This window comes from Aythya fuligula, chromosome Z (assembly GCF_009819795.1).
Source record: "Aythya fuligula isolate bAytFul2 chromosome Z, bAytFul2.pri, whole genome shotgun sequence".
Taxonomy (NCBI): Eukaryota; Metazoa; Chordata; class Aves; order Anseriformes; family Anatidae; genus Aythya; species Aythya fuligula.
Window position 1 is genome coordinate 1719089 of NC_045593.1, and position 17827 is coordinate 1736915.

The 17827-nt window shown below is 51.9% G+C and overlaps 1 protein-coding gene across 1 annotated transcript in view; it reads right to left on the minus strand.

Moving 5' to 3' along the window:
- DCC (DCC netrin 1 receptor) overlaps positions 1-10864 on the minus strand; it is a 360844-nt gene extending 349980 nt beyond the window's left edge. The window contains exon 1 of the mRNA XM_032206156.1: positions 10727-10864. Within this exon, the coding sequence (XP_032062047.1) occupies positions 10727-10811 (85 nt within the window). The 5' untranslated portion in view covers positions 10812-10864. The remainder of the gene's footprint in view (positions 1-10726) is intronic.
- Between the last annotated feature and the right edge of the window lie 6963 nt (positions 10865-17827).

Genomic DNA, 17827 nt, shown 5'->3' on the forward strand with positions numbered 1-17827 from the left:
TTAACAGGGAAATAACTGCGAAGCACCAGTATTTCTCTGCCTCATCAAGAGGGAAAGTTCACAAAAGTCAGTTCATTTTGTAATAAAAGCCAGACCTGGTATTCTCCAGCAGTTTTCCAGCTTCGTGGGCTTTCCAGGCACCGGCTCTGATTAATTCCAGAGGGTCCTTGCCGTTGAGTGAATGATTATTATTCACACGGCAGGGTGAAGTAAGTCATCAAGGCTAGGCTTTTCAATCTCTAGTGTCCAAATTTTGGATAAACCGAGGAGTGCAGACGTCTGGCAGCTCCTCTTTAAAAAGCAAGCTGCTTTTTAATAGGAACCACGGTGCCCATCACAGCCTGTGCTTTCCGGACAGCGTGATACGAGCAAACCAAGCTAGGAGCCCCGACCATCTGGGTTAGCCCGAATAACAGCCTGGACTGATCCTTAAATTCCTGGGGCAGAACGAATCCAAATGTTGTCACAAGATTAGGAGACTCTGCTCCTTTCTGGGCTGCAGCCACTCATCCCTACCTGTCCAGGAGGAGCAGGACCGGCTGCCAACACTGTTCTACCAAAAAAAAAGACCCGAATTTAATGCTACCTGTGTCTGCTTCCCATATTCCTCATTTTTTTTCCAGCCTTCCGACACGTTTGGCATATCGTTGGGGTATCCACGGCAGTTATTTGTAAGAACAGCCCTATAATTTTTAAGGCAGTCTCATTAACACGAAGCTGGGAGAGAGACGAGTCAAAATAGAGAACGTGAAACACCCCATAGATAACTTCCAATATTTTATCACTGTACACTGCTGCCTTTGAGGAGCACCATGCCCAATAAAAGAAAACACCCAGGAAAAATCAGAGCAATCCATTTGGGCTTAAAATGCATGATCCTGCAAAGGAACTGGCAGCAAGATCTGCCCACGATATGATGTTGAAGGCAACCCAGCTGACCCAACATGCTCTGGACTGGTGTGAAGCAAGAATACAAAAAGACACCTCAATATACATATACATATAGATTATTTTTAAGGACTATGTTCAACCTGGATGGAAAATTTCTCACCGAGGTGTAAGCTGAGGCCAATATTTATTCCAGCTGTAGTTCAAAGGAGTGAGTTTGTATCCAAAACGGTTCAGTGGGGAGACATGGAGAGCACGGCATCTACATTTCCTTGCCCTTTGCTCCTGAAACCCACAGGTTTCAGCTTGGCAAGATAGGAAATGAGAAGAATATAAAGAGGGACGGGACATTTACGTGACCTGAGAGGAATTTCGGAATTGCAGTCATGAAAGTGAAGAGCAAATATCAAGAGCCTCACATTCTCACTGACGGCCATGGGAGGAGAGATCGCCGCTCTTCCAGACTGGTTTCATCCCTGTTCTTGTGCCGAATGCCAATAAACTAATAAATAAATAAATAGATAAGTGGATAAAATCCATCTCCATTGTTTTTCCATTTGATTTCCTGAGAGTTCACTGCCAGACAGCACAAGGCATCGAGTGCAAACGCTGTCCCCGCGCCCGTTTTCACAGGTAGGATGACAAAACCACAATATTTTTCTAACATGCTCCAAGTCCTCTGCCTATTGACTGTCTTATCGAGTGATGGCAAGAGGAACAACTTCACTCCCCGAAGCGAGAGCTCACCTGGATTTTCTCCCCTCCTGTTGGGTCCGAAATATCGGGACTAGAACAACGTCACCTCCCCGAATTTGGTTTCATTTGGTGTCATTGAATTGGTTTTGCTGCAATTCATCGCGCCGCAGAAATTCTTCCTTTTAACTAAAAGCTTTCCATAACCCTTTGCTTTTAAATGATAAAAGCTGAGGAAAACGCCTAGTTTTAGCTCGCGAGATACGGGATAAATCATCGCGTGGGTCAATGCTTGCTAATTGCCCATGACTAAGTCCCAATTTAATGTGGACCGACAGAGGGGTTTCTAAATAATAATGCCTTCTCGCTCGCTGCCATAAAACACACATTAAAGAGGCCTTCTTTTCGGAGAGCAGGTGCTGAGGCTAAGCGCTGACAAAAAGGCACTTCTGGGGTGTGAAACACGTTATTGAATTAGCAGTGAATGCATTAGTTAGGTCCGGGCTATGTTTAAGACGTCTCCAGCCATGCAAGAGCCTCCTCGCCCCTACAGACCGTCTTTGGGGTGAAAACCTCATCGGCCACCCGCCAACTGTAATCAGGGGTAGAAAGGCACGTGAAGAAGGATGAGGGTCATGGGATGTTGGGAAGTTCAAAGGAAGGAGGAAAAATGATGGGGACACCGGATGCTTGGAGAAGGGAAAAGAGCGGGGCTGCTCGCAGCGGGACGGGGTCGGGGCCCCAGTGCCCTCACTGCAGGTCCTCGGGGAGATAGGATCCATGCCAGGCAGGTTTAATCTCTCCTCCAGGTAGTAAACGAGCCTTTCATAAAGCCCAATGCCCCCAAAAGGCCATTGAGAGAAATGAAAACCCAACTTTTAAGGCTGCTAAGCCAAAGCAACGCCCTTATCTATCACATCACCTAGGAGCCCCGCGCCACTAAAGCCAGGGAAATGAATAGTTAATGACCCCATAAATCTTAGGCTGCCACATAAACATAAACACATTTTTTCTTGTCATGTCCGAGGGAATAAATGTTTTATCACACCTTAACTCTGCCACATTGAATTATTCCCCCGTCCCTATTACTATTTTAAGGCAAGTACGCCGGTCCCCCGAAGAGGCTCTGAGTTACCCGGTTATTTATTTGTGAACGGATGGTTCGTCTTCGTCGAAGTGCTCCTGTGGAGACTTCGGGATGTCAAATATGAGACTAAAGAGAAATTTGTCTGACAGAAGGGACTGGAAGTTGGAACAGAGGGCGAGCGAGTCGTTTCGGGGTGAGCCAGCGGAGAAGAGCCCAGGGCCACGGACAACTTGGGTGGAAGGACCCAAGACTTGGGGCTGGGACCCCTCTGCTGTAAAACCCCATGGTCAGACCAGCAAGGAATACCTACAGATGGGTGTTACAGTGAAACAGGGAGAAAAACACACCTGTGGATTTCTTAGGATGGTTCGCGGGGTCTCCATCACTAGTTGACCATGCTCCTTTCACGGTCAACGGTTGACCATGAAGGAAGAAAGGATGAGTATGAGCTCCCAGCAGCCAGAAGTGGCCTTCAGGACCCTATTTCCCTGACGGTGGAAAAGGGAAAGGGAGAAATAACCGCTGTGAGATGTCCAGGTCTGCCTGGAAAGGGCTCGCTCCCGTATCTCCCGTATCTCGTAACTCACCTCCGCCTTCGGGGCACGTCACGTGCGGCTTCCCGAGGCTGCAGCGAGAAAATTCCCCCGGCTTTGTGCAACTCTTTGAAATCTGACTGAAGACTATTATTGAAGTGCAAAATATAATTACAGTGAAGATCAGCAGGCAGAATGGTGCCGGGGAAAGGGGTGTGACATTGCTCGACAATTAGGCAGAAATGCAGGAGAAATGGATTGTAAATAAAAAAAGGGGAAAAAAAAAAGAAAGAAAAGTATAAATTCAACAACAAAAAAAAAATAAAATCGTTTTAGAGAATGCTCGGTATTGTTGTTAAACCAGCAAAGTGGAGTTGATGCTAGCCACTAATTCAGGGCAATACCTGGACCCTTTGCTCGATGTCTTTATCTGCAAAATACAGGCTAGGGTCTGTTTCTGAATTTCTGAGAGGCACAAGGTAGCAATAGGACAGCTGGGTTTGATTTACTGTCACACACCCTTTGAAAATTCCCCTAAAGTACTTTCTGTTCTTTGTGTGAAAGAGCTGCTGCCGAGACACAAAGTGTTATTATTATTATGATTATTGCTCAGAGTGTTTCAAAGCCGGTACAATAAAAGTTTGGGCTGGCAAACCACTTCCCAGCAAAGCAAGCACGAACATCAGCAGCTCACGGCTTGTCCAAGGACTCCCTGGGGTCTCGCACACCCCTTGGGATCTCCAGCTCTCCAAACTCACCCTTTTCTCCCTTTTCTGGAAGTTTTGGCGAGGTTTCCAAGGAGCGCAGGGCGCCGTGCAGGGCTCCAAGCCACTCAATGAAGTCCAACCCAGTTAGCTCCCGTGCCGCGAGGTTCCCTGACCGCGCCGCCCTATCGATCAGGCCGTCTGCAAACGCTGCCTCATTTATTTAGGGTTTGATTTGAGCAGCTGGAGCGTGCCCGAAAGGTCACTCGTTTTGCTCCGTTCCTAGCGAACAACGCCCCGCTTCCATTCCTACCGGTTCCAGATCGATGCTGCTCTCCTCGCCCCTCCCGAGCCGGCTTGAATTTTCTATCAAAGAGGCTAAAACGGGGCTGACGCTCCCCACCCCTGGCTGTTTTTCTAAATTACTTCTCCAGCAAACTGCAGAGGACTTCACCTCCTCTGGGGATGCGGAAATCAGGCCGAGGAAGCAGCACCAAATTCCAGCCGGTGCAGTGGCAGCCGCAGAGGTGGGAAGCGGAGGCACTGATCCCGCAAGGTCTTTGGGATTAGGGAGGAGATTTAGGGACCTAAGCACTACAGAATCACAGAGCATCCCGAAAAAATAATAAAAAACCTCCTGAATACCTTGGCAAAGCTGAAATGTTACTTGAATCCTCCAGCAACCCCACTAATCGCATGGCACTGGGTCCCAGCCCTTCACGCACGAGGTCCCACGACATTGCAAGGCAGGGAAACCTCACCCAGTGATCTGGGACTTTACTTCACCATTATCTGATGGCGTTTTAAATGATGGAAAAATGGTTTAAAGTCACAATCTTACTTTAGGAAATGGTTCTACATCCCGTTTATCTCATCATGTGGGTACGCCTCAGCATCAGCCCGAAATCACCCGCACCCGAGGTGTTTCTTGCGGCGTTCCCAGCCTTTCTTTCCTCTCCTCGTTGCTTTTTTTTCTGCACACGCCTTGCCTTCTTGACAAGCTGGGAAGCCACCCAGAGCTCCCCTGGCTTTGCAAGTTCCTAGCCACAGCCTGACGGTGCTCTCGGAGGCTTCTGGTGCCACTTTTAATCCTCTCCATCGCCCGTCCACGCAAGCAGGTGGCTTTGCAAAAGAGCTGGCTGCGTCCTGCCCTGCTCTCCGGGGAAAAACCTGGGGAGAAAAGGAGCTGGAGGATGTCAATCGTGCTTCCAACATCTGTCCCCATCCCGGGTGCTCTTTATAAGCCGATCCGAAGTAATAACAGCAGAAAGCACAAGGTATGTGAGCTGATTTTGAATGCGTCTGTCTCCTTTTCTTTCCCTTGCTTAGTGTTTATCGCCTTCCAAATTCAGCCTTTAAAAAAAAAAATTGCATTCATCTCACCCAGAAGAGAGAAATGTATTCTCTTCATAACACTTTGTTCTCAGCAGAAAATCAACTTTAGCTTGATTGTCAGGCAGAAATAAAGCTCGGAGACTAAGAGCCGAAAAGGAGAAGGTTTTGTGCAGCCGCAGCTGGAATTTGTTTTAAGAAAGAGAGCAATATTCAGGTTTGGCTTACAAAATCTGAGCACAAAATGACACGGCCCACGAGGAAAGGAAACCTGCCCTGCCCTGCCTGACTTCCCTCGGTTGGAAAACACCTTCCTGGCCTTCATTAATGCCCAAATTTCTGCCCAGTTAAACCACGAACCCAAACACCCCGCGGCAACACACCGGCCGAGGGGAAAAAATATCATTTTAGAGGCTCTAAAATATCCCTTTGGTGCTTACCCCGGAGGAATCGGGAAGGAGATGCTCGGCGGTTTGCCGCGATCTGTAAATATCCCGGTTTCATTTGCGTTTTTTACGGGTATAAAACTTGCAGTATTTAAATCCAAGCTGAGGAGCAGAGGGCATGAATATTGCATCGGGTACGGCCTCGGTTTAATAGGGCTTAAGGAGGGGTGAAGGTCCAAGTGAGCTCCCCGAGTGAGGCTTGGAACAGAAATAGGAGAAGCTGAATCACGTGAGAACCTCTCACACCAAAAAAAAAGACCCTTTAGCTGTGAAATTCAAGTCCTCCATCACTTGCCTTCCTTGTTGCCACACCTTGGATGGAAAATACTTTGGGTTTAGGGAAATATTGGGAACTTTCTGCCAGCCTCTGGTTTTCCTCTGCCCCTTTTTTCTGACATTTGTGCACAAAAATCAACCTCAGGTGCCTCCATGCCTCCAGTGGTAACCCTGAACCTGATTTTGCTCGGGACTCAACCAAAATATATGGGGAAAAACAGCCTTCCCTTCTTAAACCAGCTCCTGGAACGACCCAAAGCTACCAAACGGATCCCAAAATCCACGCGGCCAACAAGATGTTGGCGTCCCTCTAGCTCGGGCACGAGAAGCTGGGGAAAAAGCTCGTCTGCCACGTGCTCTGGGGTTGAAGATGCAGAAGAGCATCACCTTTTGGCTTTAATTCATTCATTTGTAGCTCCAAATTTCATTTGCCGTTCACCTGGGCAGAGAAAAGCCAAGCCGCTCCCCCTTTCCTTCTCCAGCCGAGTGTTTTGGGCCTTGAGGAAAATGATGGTTGCAGGCCAGAAAAAAAAAGGTTTTACAGTAAATGCTGAACGTGTTTCATATTCACTCCTTGCTGTTATTTTTTTCCTGGAAAAAAAAAAAATATTTTTTTTTTGGAGTTTTGCTCACAGCAGGCCAGAGCTTTCCCGTCCTTCGGCTTCTCCAGATGACAAAGTAAGAGAAGAGGAGCCCACGGTTGCAGCAGGCGATGGCACGTACCTTTCCTCTGCTATTGATTGCTCATTTGCAGGACTTCACTTGAGAATAACGAGCGACCCAGGACTAGAAGCGTGGCCGATCCATTACGCCGTCCTCCTCATCACTCAGCGCCAAACCTGGGAGAAATGCAGCCCGCCACGCTGGCGTAAGATCCACGGGGCAACACCATGGTTTAATTCGCAGGGAATACGTTCTCCTTTAAATTTTTTTTCTCCTCTAGAAGTCAAAGCTTGCCTCGTCCTCCCTTCGTCCCATGGCAATCTTCCGATCGTTCATTAAAAACGCATTAATGGCACGGAAAGCGCCTGATTTCCCTCTGCTTGGACGCGAAAACAGAAGAGGCCAGGGGGCCAAAAGTTGGCAGGAGGGCACACCGCCGATGTGTCCCTTTAAAATCAGTCCCTGGGTGCTGTTAATTACAACAACTTACAGCAGAAGACATCGCGTTTTGACTTTAAAAGTTATTTTTACTGAAACCACCTCAATTTCTGATTCGCACGAGGCCAAAGAATATTATGATCACCTTACCCCTACCAATAACAAGCCAACCTTTGGTTTAACATCTGAGAAGAGGAATAGGTATTTTGGGACACTTTGGGGGCAGGAAAGATAAGGAAAAGATAAATAATCTTACGGCAGAACACTTCAGGTTTCCATTTTTCAACAAAACTGTTCCTACAAGGGGTCCTTAGCATCAAACCTCGATGCGCAAAACCAACTCGCGACGCGGCGGCCGCGCCGAGGGATTTGGGATTTGGGATTTGGGATTTGGGCTCGGAGCCGGCGTGCCCGTTTCGGGAGGCAAGCTGAAGTTTTTGCTCCGAATTTGCTTCTTTGAAGCTCGGGAGAGTCGTGGCACTTTGGAGAGGGTTGGCTGAGCACGAAGCTCTACTCGCAACCCGGAGCGGCCGCCGTCCGTGCGGTGATCCCTCCCGTTGCCTGCAATCGAGTCCCGCTAACGATGTGATTCAATTAGGCACAAATCAAGAGCTGGCTGATACTTTTCACAACGCAACTCCGGCTCCCGACCAATTCCCTACCCAGATGGAAGAGCTTGATAGAGTTACTGGTAACAGAATATCCCCCTCTGGAGGGATGTTAACAACCCTTTTAATATCAATACACCTGCCGGAGCAAAGCTACGAGCTTGCAGGGAACTCTGCAAGCACACGAGGAATGCAAACGATCCCCAAAAAATCGCGTTGGGGGAATTTGGGTGATGCAAACACGGAAGCCAGCAAGGATTTGCTCAGGTCGGGAATCCTTTTCTCCCTTTTTCTAACTGTTTACATCGTGAAACTTTGATGGATTGAGACAAAACGGGAGTTATTCTGCAGAAAAAATTATGATTTATTCTGGTTTAGAGGGTCGCATGGGCAGCTGGTTACCTGTTTGCCTCCCGAATCTCTCCGCCCGATGACCTTTATTTCGGATTAATGAGACCGACGAACGAATAACGTTTGCAGGAGAGATCCCGGGGACACCGCCGTGCCCGACAGCCCCCACCCCAAGCCAATTTGGTTCTCCTAACACCCACCTGCTGTCGCAGCAGCAAGTCCAGCAGTCCTATATTATTATAAGTCCTATAAAAAAGCTCTACCAGCCCTTCAGACCCCAAAATCTGCCAACAGGATGATGCCAATGAGAACCCCAATGAGGAAGAGGGTCCCACCACGACTCGGGGTCTTCAGCACTGGGAAGGTTTTAGGGGCTTGTAAGGGCTGGGATCGAAGTTTTAGGGGCTTGTAACTCCCTTGAGGAAGGGGCAAAGTAATTCCCACAAAGACGCCCTCCCTTCAGCTCCTCTGTTTGCCAACCAACGTTTTCCTGCAACTCCAGGCCGCGATTTCAAAGAGTTTTCGACCTCTTTTGACCACCTCGGAGCATTTGTAAGAAGTCAGAAGTTGCACCTCACTTGCTTTCCGGGCTTCCCTTACAGGAGAAAACCCCCAAGGAGCAGATCCCAAAAGCCCGAGGCTCCCCACCCCGATAAAATAAAGGGTTCCCGAGCATCTTGCACCTTGCAGCGGAGCCCACACTTGCTTTTCATCCTCAGAAGTGGCAACAGAAATGGGTAATTTTAAGGGAACGGGGCCAAAAGAACCAACTTGTTGGCTCCTTTTGAGATCTGCTTGCCCCTACACCTGCCCGTGGCGCGGCAAATCCTTGTATTAAAGCGAGTTTTGGTTTGCTGAGATGCTAAAACATCGAGCGAGGGCAAACTTTTTGAGGTTTACTCACATTTAGTGAAGTCCCTAGGCCTCTTCCAGCGCTGCTCTATCCCTGAGCCGGCTTCCCGCAGCAGCACGCGGGGACCCCAACGTTGCGGAGCTGCTTTAGCTCGTCAAAAAAACCCTTTTAAAAATCGGGCCAGGCCCTCTAAAGGACGCCTGGAGAAAAACCCACGTGCGGAGCAACTGAGGAAGGGCTCCGAGAGTTACTTGAGCTGCCAGCAGCCTGCTGGTGGGAAGGGGCCAGCCCAGGTGGCACGCAAGGGGATGCGAAATCCTAAAACCGAGCTCGAGGCGAGCTGGAGGATGCCCGGATTTCAGGTTGTATGGCAGGAGGCATCCCATGGGTTTTGCTCTCCCTGTTCAAGCAGCACAGCTGCGATATTTCCCGACCTCTGCATCCTGGGGAGGGAAATTCAGAGCTTGGGGCAGCTCCAGGATCGGGGCACGGAGCGGGAGAGGCGGTGGCCCCGTTGTGCAGCCTCCCGGGAGCCCTTTGTTAGCAGGACGGGCTCCCTGCGGGTTTGGGGCCGGCTCGGGGGCCAACTTTCCCCTTTTTGCAGCTCGCTCGGCCCCAAAAGAGGGATTTGGGGCGCAGGGCCAAGACGCCAGGCTGCAGAAGGAGCGCACCTGCGTGCCGGAGGTGGGCTGGGAGCTGCGCAACCCCTTTTCCTTCGCCGCGGCCCCAAACAATGCCAGGGCACGGCGGTGGCGTTGCTCCATCCCCTATCTCCGTTGCTCCATCCCCTATCTCCGTGGCTCCATCCCCTCCTCCGGCAGCAGAGGAACCTGCAAGCCCGTGTGGGGTGGCGAGGAGGAAGAGCAGCGCCACGGTTCCCGGCTGGGAAAGCGGGCGGCACCCCGCTCCGACCCTATAAACCCGCCTCTCCCCGGCTGGGGAAGGCGCTGGGGCGCACGCACCCCAAAGAAAACCCTCCCGAAGTCCCCCAAAATCACGACAGGCAAAGGATTTATCCATCAGGGTGAGGCAGGCAGCGCCTCCGGGGGGGATCGCCGACCCCATAAGGCTGCCAACCTGCTCAGCACCCCCCCGCACCCCACAAAAACCCCGCTGGGCGCGGGGGGGAGTCGGTGCCCATTGTTCCCACTGCGGGAGCTCAAGGGGGGTTTTGTGCTCGCCACGAGCTTTTTCCCCCCTTCCTGGGTCGGATTTGGGGGAAATCGAAGCGTTTTAAGGCGCCCCCACACACACAACACCACCACCGCCACCACCGGGCTCTCCCCCGGCCGCACTTTCTCAGTCCCGAGCGCTTTTGGGGCTCCCGGTTCCCTTCTCCTCCTTCCTCCGGGAGGGAGCCGAGCCCTTCCTGCAGCCCCTCCGCCACCTTTCCCCCTGCCCCTGCCCCAATTTGCCATTTTTCCCCCAAAAATAAAAAAAAAAGGGAGAGGTGCAGCCCCGAAACAACCGCAGGGACCCGGAGCCGCTTTGCGCATCTCTGCGCTCGCCTCCTCGCCAACTCACCGCCGCCTTCATCCCCTCCTCGCTCCTTTCGCTTTTCTTTATTTTTTTATTTTTTTTGGCCTCCCGGCTCTCCAAAAAAAAAAAAAAAACCCTTCCAGGATCCCCAAAAAGCCGCCGGTGGAGGGGATAGGAGAAGGCAGGCGGCACACGCGCGGCGCTGCCACCTCCTGCCACGCTTCTCCACCGCTCCCCTTCGCTCCCGGCGTTGTCCTTTTCTTCCCCGGTGCCCCGGCTCCTCTCCGGGTGGCGGCCGGGTGGGGGGGGCTCGGAGGGCTGAAACAGAAGGGAAAAATGGGGAGAAGGGGAGCCGAGGAGGAGGCTCGGACTTACCCAAAACGCCAGGATTGAGGCTCGCCAGGGCGCAGAGGAGAAAAGCCAGCGTGGGTACCCAGGCGCAGCCGAGGCTCCTCTCCATATTTCAGCAGCAGGAGCTCGGGGTCCCGAGCAAGCGAGGCGAGCTCGCCCGAGCCCCCCACCCCCCCACCCCCCCCGGCCTTTTTTTTGGGGCTCAGAGGAAGGGAAAAGGGAAAGCGAGGGGCAGGGGAAAAAGTTGCAGCCAGTCCGGGAGCCTGGCAGGGGCACTACCTCGAGGAAAAAACCTTCGCCAGGGTCCTCCCACCGCCGGCGAGCCAGAAGGAGCCGGGTCCTGCTTGGAGAGGCGGCCGGAGCGCATCGGCGGGGCGGCGGCGGCTGCTCCGTGTCCGCCGGGGGGAAAAAAAGGGGGAAAAGGGGGAAAGGGGTTGGGATATGGGGTGGGCGATCCCCTCCCCAACCCCCCCCGGAGGGGTTGAGCCTTTGGGGTGGAAGCTTTTGGAGGGGTCTCTCCCCGGGGGGTGAGCCTAGAGGGTGAGCCTAGAGGGTGATGCTTGGGGATGGTCCTTGGGGATGCTCCTTGGGGATGCTCCTTGGGGATGGTCCTTGGGGGTGATCCTGTGGGGTGATCCTGGGGGGTGATCCTGGAGATGATCCCAGAGGCTGATCCTGGAGGTGATCCTCGAGGCTGATCCCGGGGGTTGATCCTGGAGGACGATCCTGGCGGATTTGCTCGGAGATGCTCCCGAGGGATGACGCCGGGGGGGGGGGGGATTTTATTGGGATGCTCCTTAGGGGATGCTCCTTATGGGGTCGCCGGGAAGAGCCGAGGGGAACGGGAAGGAGCCGGAGGCGCCTCGCCGGCTCCGGGCGCTGCCCGAGGGCCCGGGTGGGGCCGCTATGGGGTGGGTTGGGGCTGGGGCTGGGGTTGGGGCTGGGGCTGGGGCTGGGGACGGGCCCGGCCCCGCCGCGCTCGGCAGCGGCCGCCGCAGCGCCCCGGAGGGGAGCGGGGGCGCCCTCTGGGGGCCGCCCGGGGAAGGGCGGAGGGAGTTATAGGGGGGGTTATGGGGTGGTTTTAGGGTTTGGGGGGTTATGGGGGATCTGGGGGGGTTAGGGGGTGGGTTAGGGGTTTGGGAAAGGGGCTGCGTTAAAGGTTTGGGGAGGGGGCTGGGTTTTGGGGGCTGGGGTTGAGGGCTGGGTTGAGGAAGTCAGTTAGGGGGGTGGGTTTAGGGGCTGGGTTAGGGGTCCGGGGTCTAGGTTTAGGGTCTGGGTTTATGATCTGGGATTAGGATCTCAGTTAGGGGTCTGGGTTTAGGATCTGGGTTTAGGATTTGGGTTAGGGGTGAGGGTTTAGGATCTGGGTTTAGGATTTGGGTTAGGGGTCAGGGTTTAGGATCTGGGTTTAGGATCTCAGTTAGGGGTCTGGGTTTAGGGTCTGGGTTTAGGATCTGGGTTTAGGATCTCAGTTAGGGGTCTGGGTTAGGGGTCTGGGTTAGGGGTCTGGGTTTAGGACCTGGGTTAGGGGTCTGGGTTTAGGATCTCAGTTAGGGGTCCGGGTTAGGGGTCTGGGTTTAGGATCTTGGTTAGGGGTCTGGGTTAGGGGTCTGGGTTAGGGGTCTGGGTTTAGGATCCAGGTTAGGGGTCTGGGTTTAGGATCCGGGTTAGGGGTCTGGGTTTACGATTTGGGTTAGGGGTCCGGGTTTAGGATCTGGGTTAGGGGTCCGGGTTTAGGATATGGATTAAGAGTCTGGGTTTAGGATCTGGGTTTAGGATCTTGGTTAGGGGTCTGGGTTTAGGATTTCAGTTAGGGGTCTAGGTTTAGGATCTCAGTTATGGGTCTGGGTTTAGGATATGGATTAAGAGTCTGGGTTTAGGATCTCAGTTAGGGGTCTGGGTTTAGGATATGGATTAAGGGTCTGGCTTTAGGATCTGGGTTAGGGGTCTCAGTTAGGGGTCAATGTTTAGGGTCTGTCTTAGGGGTCTGGGTTGGTTAGGGGTCAATGTTTAGGATCTGGGTTTAGGATCTGGGTTAGGGGTCTGGGTTTAGGACCTGGGTTAGGGGTCCAGGTTTAGGATCTCGGTTAGGGGTCTGGGTTAAGGGTCTGGTTTGGTTAGGGGTCTGGGTTTAGGATCCAGGTTAGGGGTCGGGGTCTAGGTTTAGAGTCTGGGTTTATGATCTGGGATTAGGATCTCAGTTAGGGGTCTGGGTTTAGGATCTGGGTTTAGGATTTGGGTTAGAGGTCAGGGTTTAGGATCTGGGTTTAGGATTTGGGGTAGGGGTCTGGCTTTAGGATCTCAGTTAGGGGTCTGGGTTTAGCATCTCAGTTAGGGGTCTGGCTTTAGGATATGGATTAAGAGTCTGGGTTTAGGATCTCAGTTAGGGGTCGGGGCTTAGGATCTGGGTTTAGGATATGGATTAAGGGTCTGGCTTTAGGATCTGGGTTAGGGGTCCGGGTTTAGGATCTAGGTTAGGGGTCTCAGTTAGGGGTCAATGTTTAGGGTCTGTCTTAGGGGTCTGGGTTGGTTAGGGGTCAATGTTTAGGACCTGGGTTTAGGATCTGGGTTAGGGGTCCAGGTTTAGGATCTTGGTTAGGGGTCTGTGTTAGGGGTCTGGTTTGGTTAGGGGTCCGGGTTTAGGATCCAGGTTAGGGGTCCGGGATCTAGGTTTAGGGTCTGGGTTTATGATCTGGGTTTAGGATTTGGGTTAGGGGTCCCGGTTTAGGATCTTGGTTAGGGGTCTGGGTTAGGGGTCTGGTTTGGTTAGGGGTCCGGGTTTAGGATCCAGGTTAGGGGTCCGGGATCTAGGTTTAGGGTCTGGGTTTATGATCTGGGTTTAGGATTTGGGTTAGGGGTCCCGGTTTAGGATCTCAGTTTAGGATTTGGGTTAGGGGTCTGGGTTTAGGATCAATGTTTAGGATCTGGGTTAGGGGTCTGGCTTTAGGATCTCAGTTAGGGGTCTGGCTTTAGGATATGGATTAAGAGTCTGGGTTTAGGATCTCAGTTAGGGGTCTGGGTTTAGGATATGGATTAAGGGTCTGGCTTTAGGATCTGGGTTAGGGGTCTCAGTTAGGGGTCAATGTTTACGGTCTGTCTTAGGGGTCTGGGTTGGTTAGGGGTCAATGTTTAGGATCTGGGTTTAGGATCTCGGTTAGGGGTCTGGGTTAAGGGTCTGGTTTGGTTAGGGGTCCAGGTTTAGGATCCAGGTTAGGGGTCCGGGGTCTAGGTTTAGAGTCTGGGTTTATGATCTGGGATTAGGATCTCAGTTAGGGGTTCTGGGTTTATGATCTGGGTTTAGGATTTGGGTTAGAGGTCAGGGTTTAGGATCTGGGTTTAGGATTTGGGGTAGGGGTCTGGGTTTAGGATCTCAGTTAGGGGTCTGGGTTTAGGATATGGATTAAGAGTCTGGGTTTAGGATCTCAGTTAGGGGTCGGGGCTTAGGATCTGGGTTTAGGATATGGATTAAGGGTCCAGGTTTAGGATATGGATTAAGGGTCTGGCTTTAGGATCTGGGTTAGGGGTCCGGGTTTAGGATCTAGGTTAGGGGTCTCAGTTAGGGGTCAATGTTTAGGGTCTGTCTTAGGGGTCTGGGTTGGTTAGGGGTCAATGTTTAGGACCTGGGTTTAGGATCTGGGTTAGGGGTCCAGGTTTAGGATCTTGGTTAGGGGTCTGGGTTAGGGGTCTGGTTTGGTTAGGGGTCCGGGTTTAGGATCCAGGTTAGGGGTCCGGGATCTAGGTTTAGGGTCTGGGTTTATGATCTGGGTTTAGGATTTGGGTTAGGGGTCCCGGTTTAGGATCTTGGTTAGGGGTCTGGGTTAGGGGTCTGGTTTGGTTAGGGGTCCGGGTTTAGGATCCAGGTTAGGGGTCCGGGATCTAGGTTTAGGGTCTGGGTTTATGATCTGGGTTTAGGATTTGGGTTAGGGGTCCCGGTTTAGGATCTCAGTTTAGGATTTGGGTTAGGGGTCTGGGTTTAGGATCAATGTTTAGGATCTGGGTTAGGGGTCTGGCTTTAGGATCTCAGTTAGGGGTCTGGCTTTAGGATATGGATTAAGAGTCTGGTTTTAGGATCTCAGTTAGGGGTCGGGGCTTAGGATCTGGGTTTAGGATATGGATTAAGCGTTCGGGTTTAGGATCTGGGTTAGGGGTCTGAGTTTAGGATCTGGGTTAAGGGTCTGGGTTTAGGATATGGGTTAGGGGTCCGGGTTTAAGATCTGCGTTAGGGGTCTCAGTTAGGGGTCAATGTTTAGGGTCTGTCTTAGGGGTCTGGGTTGGTTAGGGGGTCAATGTTTAGGACCTGTGTTTAGGATCTGGGTTAGGGGTCTGGGTTTAGGACCTCTGTTAGGGGTCTGGGTTTAGGATCTCGGTTAGGGGTCCGGGTTAGGGGTCTGGTTTGGTTAGGGGTCCGGGTTTAGGATCCAGGTTAGGGGTCCGGGGTCTAGGTTTACGATCTGGGATTAGGATCTCAGTTAGGGGTCAGGGTTTAGGATCTGGGTTTAGGATTTGGGTTAGGGGTCAGGGTTTAGGATTTGGGTTAGGGGTCTAGGTTTAGGGTCAATGTTTAGGATCTGGGTTAGGGGTCTGGCTTTAGGATCTCAGTTAGGGGTCTGGGTTTAGGATTTGGGTTAGGGGTCAGGGTTTAGGATTTGGGTTAGGGGTCTGGGTTTAGGATCTGGGTTTAGGATTTGGGTTAGGGGTCAGGGTTTAGGATCTCAGTTAGGGGTCGGGGCTTAGGATCTGGGTTTAGGATATGGATTAAGAGTCCGGGTTTAGGATATGGATTAAGGGTCTGGCTTTAGGATCTGGGTTAGGGGTCCAGGTTTAGGATCTAGGTTAGGGGTCTCAGTTAGGGGTCAATGTTTAGGGTCTGTCTTAGGGGTCTGGGTTGGTTAGGGGTCAATGTTTAGGACCTGGGTTTAGGATCTGGGTTAGGGGTCTGGGTTTAGGACCTGGGTTAGGGGTCCAGGTTTAGGATCTCGGTTAGGGGTCTGGGTTAGGGGTCTGGTTTGCTTAGGGGTCCGGGTTTAGGATCCAGGTTAGGGGTCCAGGGTCTAGGTTTAGAGTCTGGGTTTAGGATCTGGGATTAGGATCTCAGTTAGGGGTCTGGGTTTAGGATCTGGGTTTAGGATTTGGGTTAGGGGTCAGGGTTTAGGATTTGGGTTAGGGGTCAGGGTTTAGGATTTGGGTTAGGGGTCTGGGTTAGGGGTCTGGCTTTGGGATCTCAGTTAGGGGTCTGGCTTTAGGATCTCAGTTAGGGGTCTGGGTTTAGTGGGCTTGGTTTGGGATTCTGGGTTGGTTAAAGGGTCTGGGGGTCTGGAGTAGGGGGGGTTGGTTTGGGGTCTGGGTTGGTTAGGGGCCAGGGTTTAGGATCTGTGTTAGGGGTCTGGGTCAGGGGGGTTGGTTTGGGGTCTGGGTTTAGGATTTGGGTTTGGGGTTAGGGCTGGAATCGCCCGTGGGTTGAAATAAGGGCTCCCAGGCTCCTGAAGGAAAGGCCAAGGGGACGGGGCTGCCCGAGGGGCCGTGGAGGTGGCTGTGACTCCTCCTGAGAATGAATTTTGCACGAGGTGGAGCAGCTCCCGCATCCCATAAAGCATCTCAGCCCCTAAGGGAAAAAAAAAAGAGGCCCCAAATCCCAGGCCAAATCCTACAGCTCCGCCATCTTCCTCTCGGGATTCTGGCTTCCCGATCCGGTCCCTCTTTTCGAGGGACTTCCCATCAGATGTTCCTCCGGTGCAGCGCGTCCTCTGATGGCTTGCCCAAGGTGTTTCTTCCCTTAAAGCGGTTTTGAAGCCTCCTGGAAAGACTTTTTTATATAAATAACACATCTTTTCCCCAAACCGACCTTTTTTTCCCCATTTTAGATCAACCTTTCGTTATTAAGACAGCCCTGGGAGCCGGGACGTGGGGCTTCTGAAACTCCTTCTGCTTGACTTTCGGAAAAAGCCTCCGAAAAGAAGTTTTGAAGAGGCTTGAAACGGCCAAAAAAAAAAAAATCTGCAAACTGAACAACACCATCGGCAGAAATGAGAGCCTAAAACCTACCTAAAACCTTTGTCTCAGCTCTCCTTTCATCCCATTAATCCATTTTTTCTTGCAAAACGCCGTGCCAGCATGAATCCCTCGCATGGATTTCATCTAATTACTATTATGCTTTCACTACACTTCTCCGGTGCTCGAGCAAGGGGGTATTTTCGAAATCACGTAGATTTTCCAATCAGCTGCCTTTGAATGCCAGCACCCGGGCCTTTTTCTCCGTGGGAAACGATTATAATACCTGTCCTAACGAGCAGAATGACACCGTCCGAGATTTTCCTTCAGGTCTGAGATGTCTTGAGGCAGCAAATCGCCCTTTAGACATCAGAGCGGATTCCGCTCTTACCACTAAAACTAGCAAGAGGCTTTCAGATGCTAATTATATTCTGTCTTCGGGACCAAATCCTGACAAAATAGAGCAGGACTAGGAGGCTAGATGAGGCTAGGGCTCATGTAGACCTCAACTCACCACCTCTTTGGTCCATAATTAGGCAAGAGAAAGTCGAAATGGGGAAAAAAAGTTAGGGAGAGTAGGCTGAAGAAGCCAAGGGAAGGCGAGCACATCAGGGATTATTTTTATATGAAATACGAGCGTGATCACACGACCTGGTCGCTTGAGGTAACAGAGAGCTGGGTTTTAAGAAGTTCTCCCCCTCACCAAGCTGCAATCTGCAAAGAAAGCAGCGTTAAAACTTCAAGCATCACCTCTCCATCACGTTTATCTCTGGCGTTTCGGGAGCAGCGACGACGAAAGCCAGCGGCGGGGGAATGGTGGATGAGGCTTTGGGCCACACGGAGTCGATTTTTTGACCCGAGAGCAGCGAGGGTTGAGCGACCTTCTTTCCGTGAAAGGAAGCCAGCAATTAAACGAAATGGCATCGCAGCAGAGCCGTAATTTGTAATTTTAGGAGCCGCGCCGGGGAAGGACTCGGCGGGTCAGGGAACAATGGAAGGGCCCTGCCTCGGTCACCTCCAGTTCATCCGTCACCTCCGTAATGAGCAGCACAGAGCCGGAGAAAGGGGAAGGAGAGGGAAAAGCTGCTTTGGAAGGTACAACTTTTTAAATTCCTAGTGAGGAAGGAGCAGCGCGGG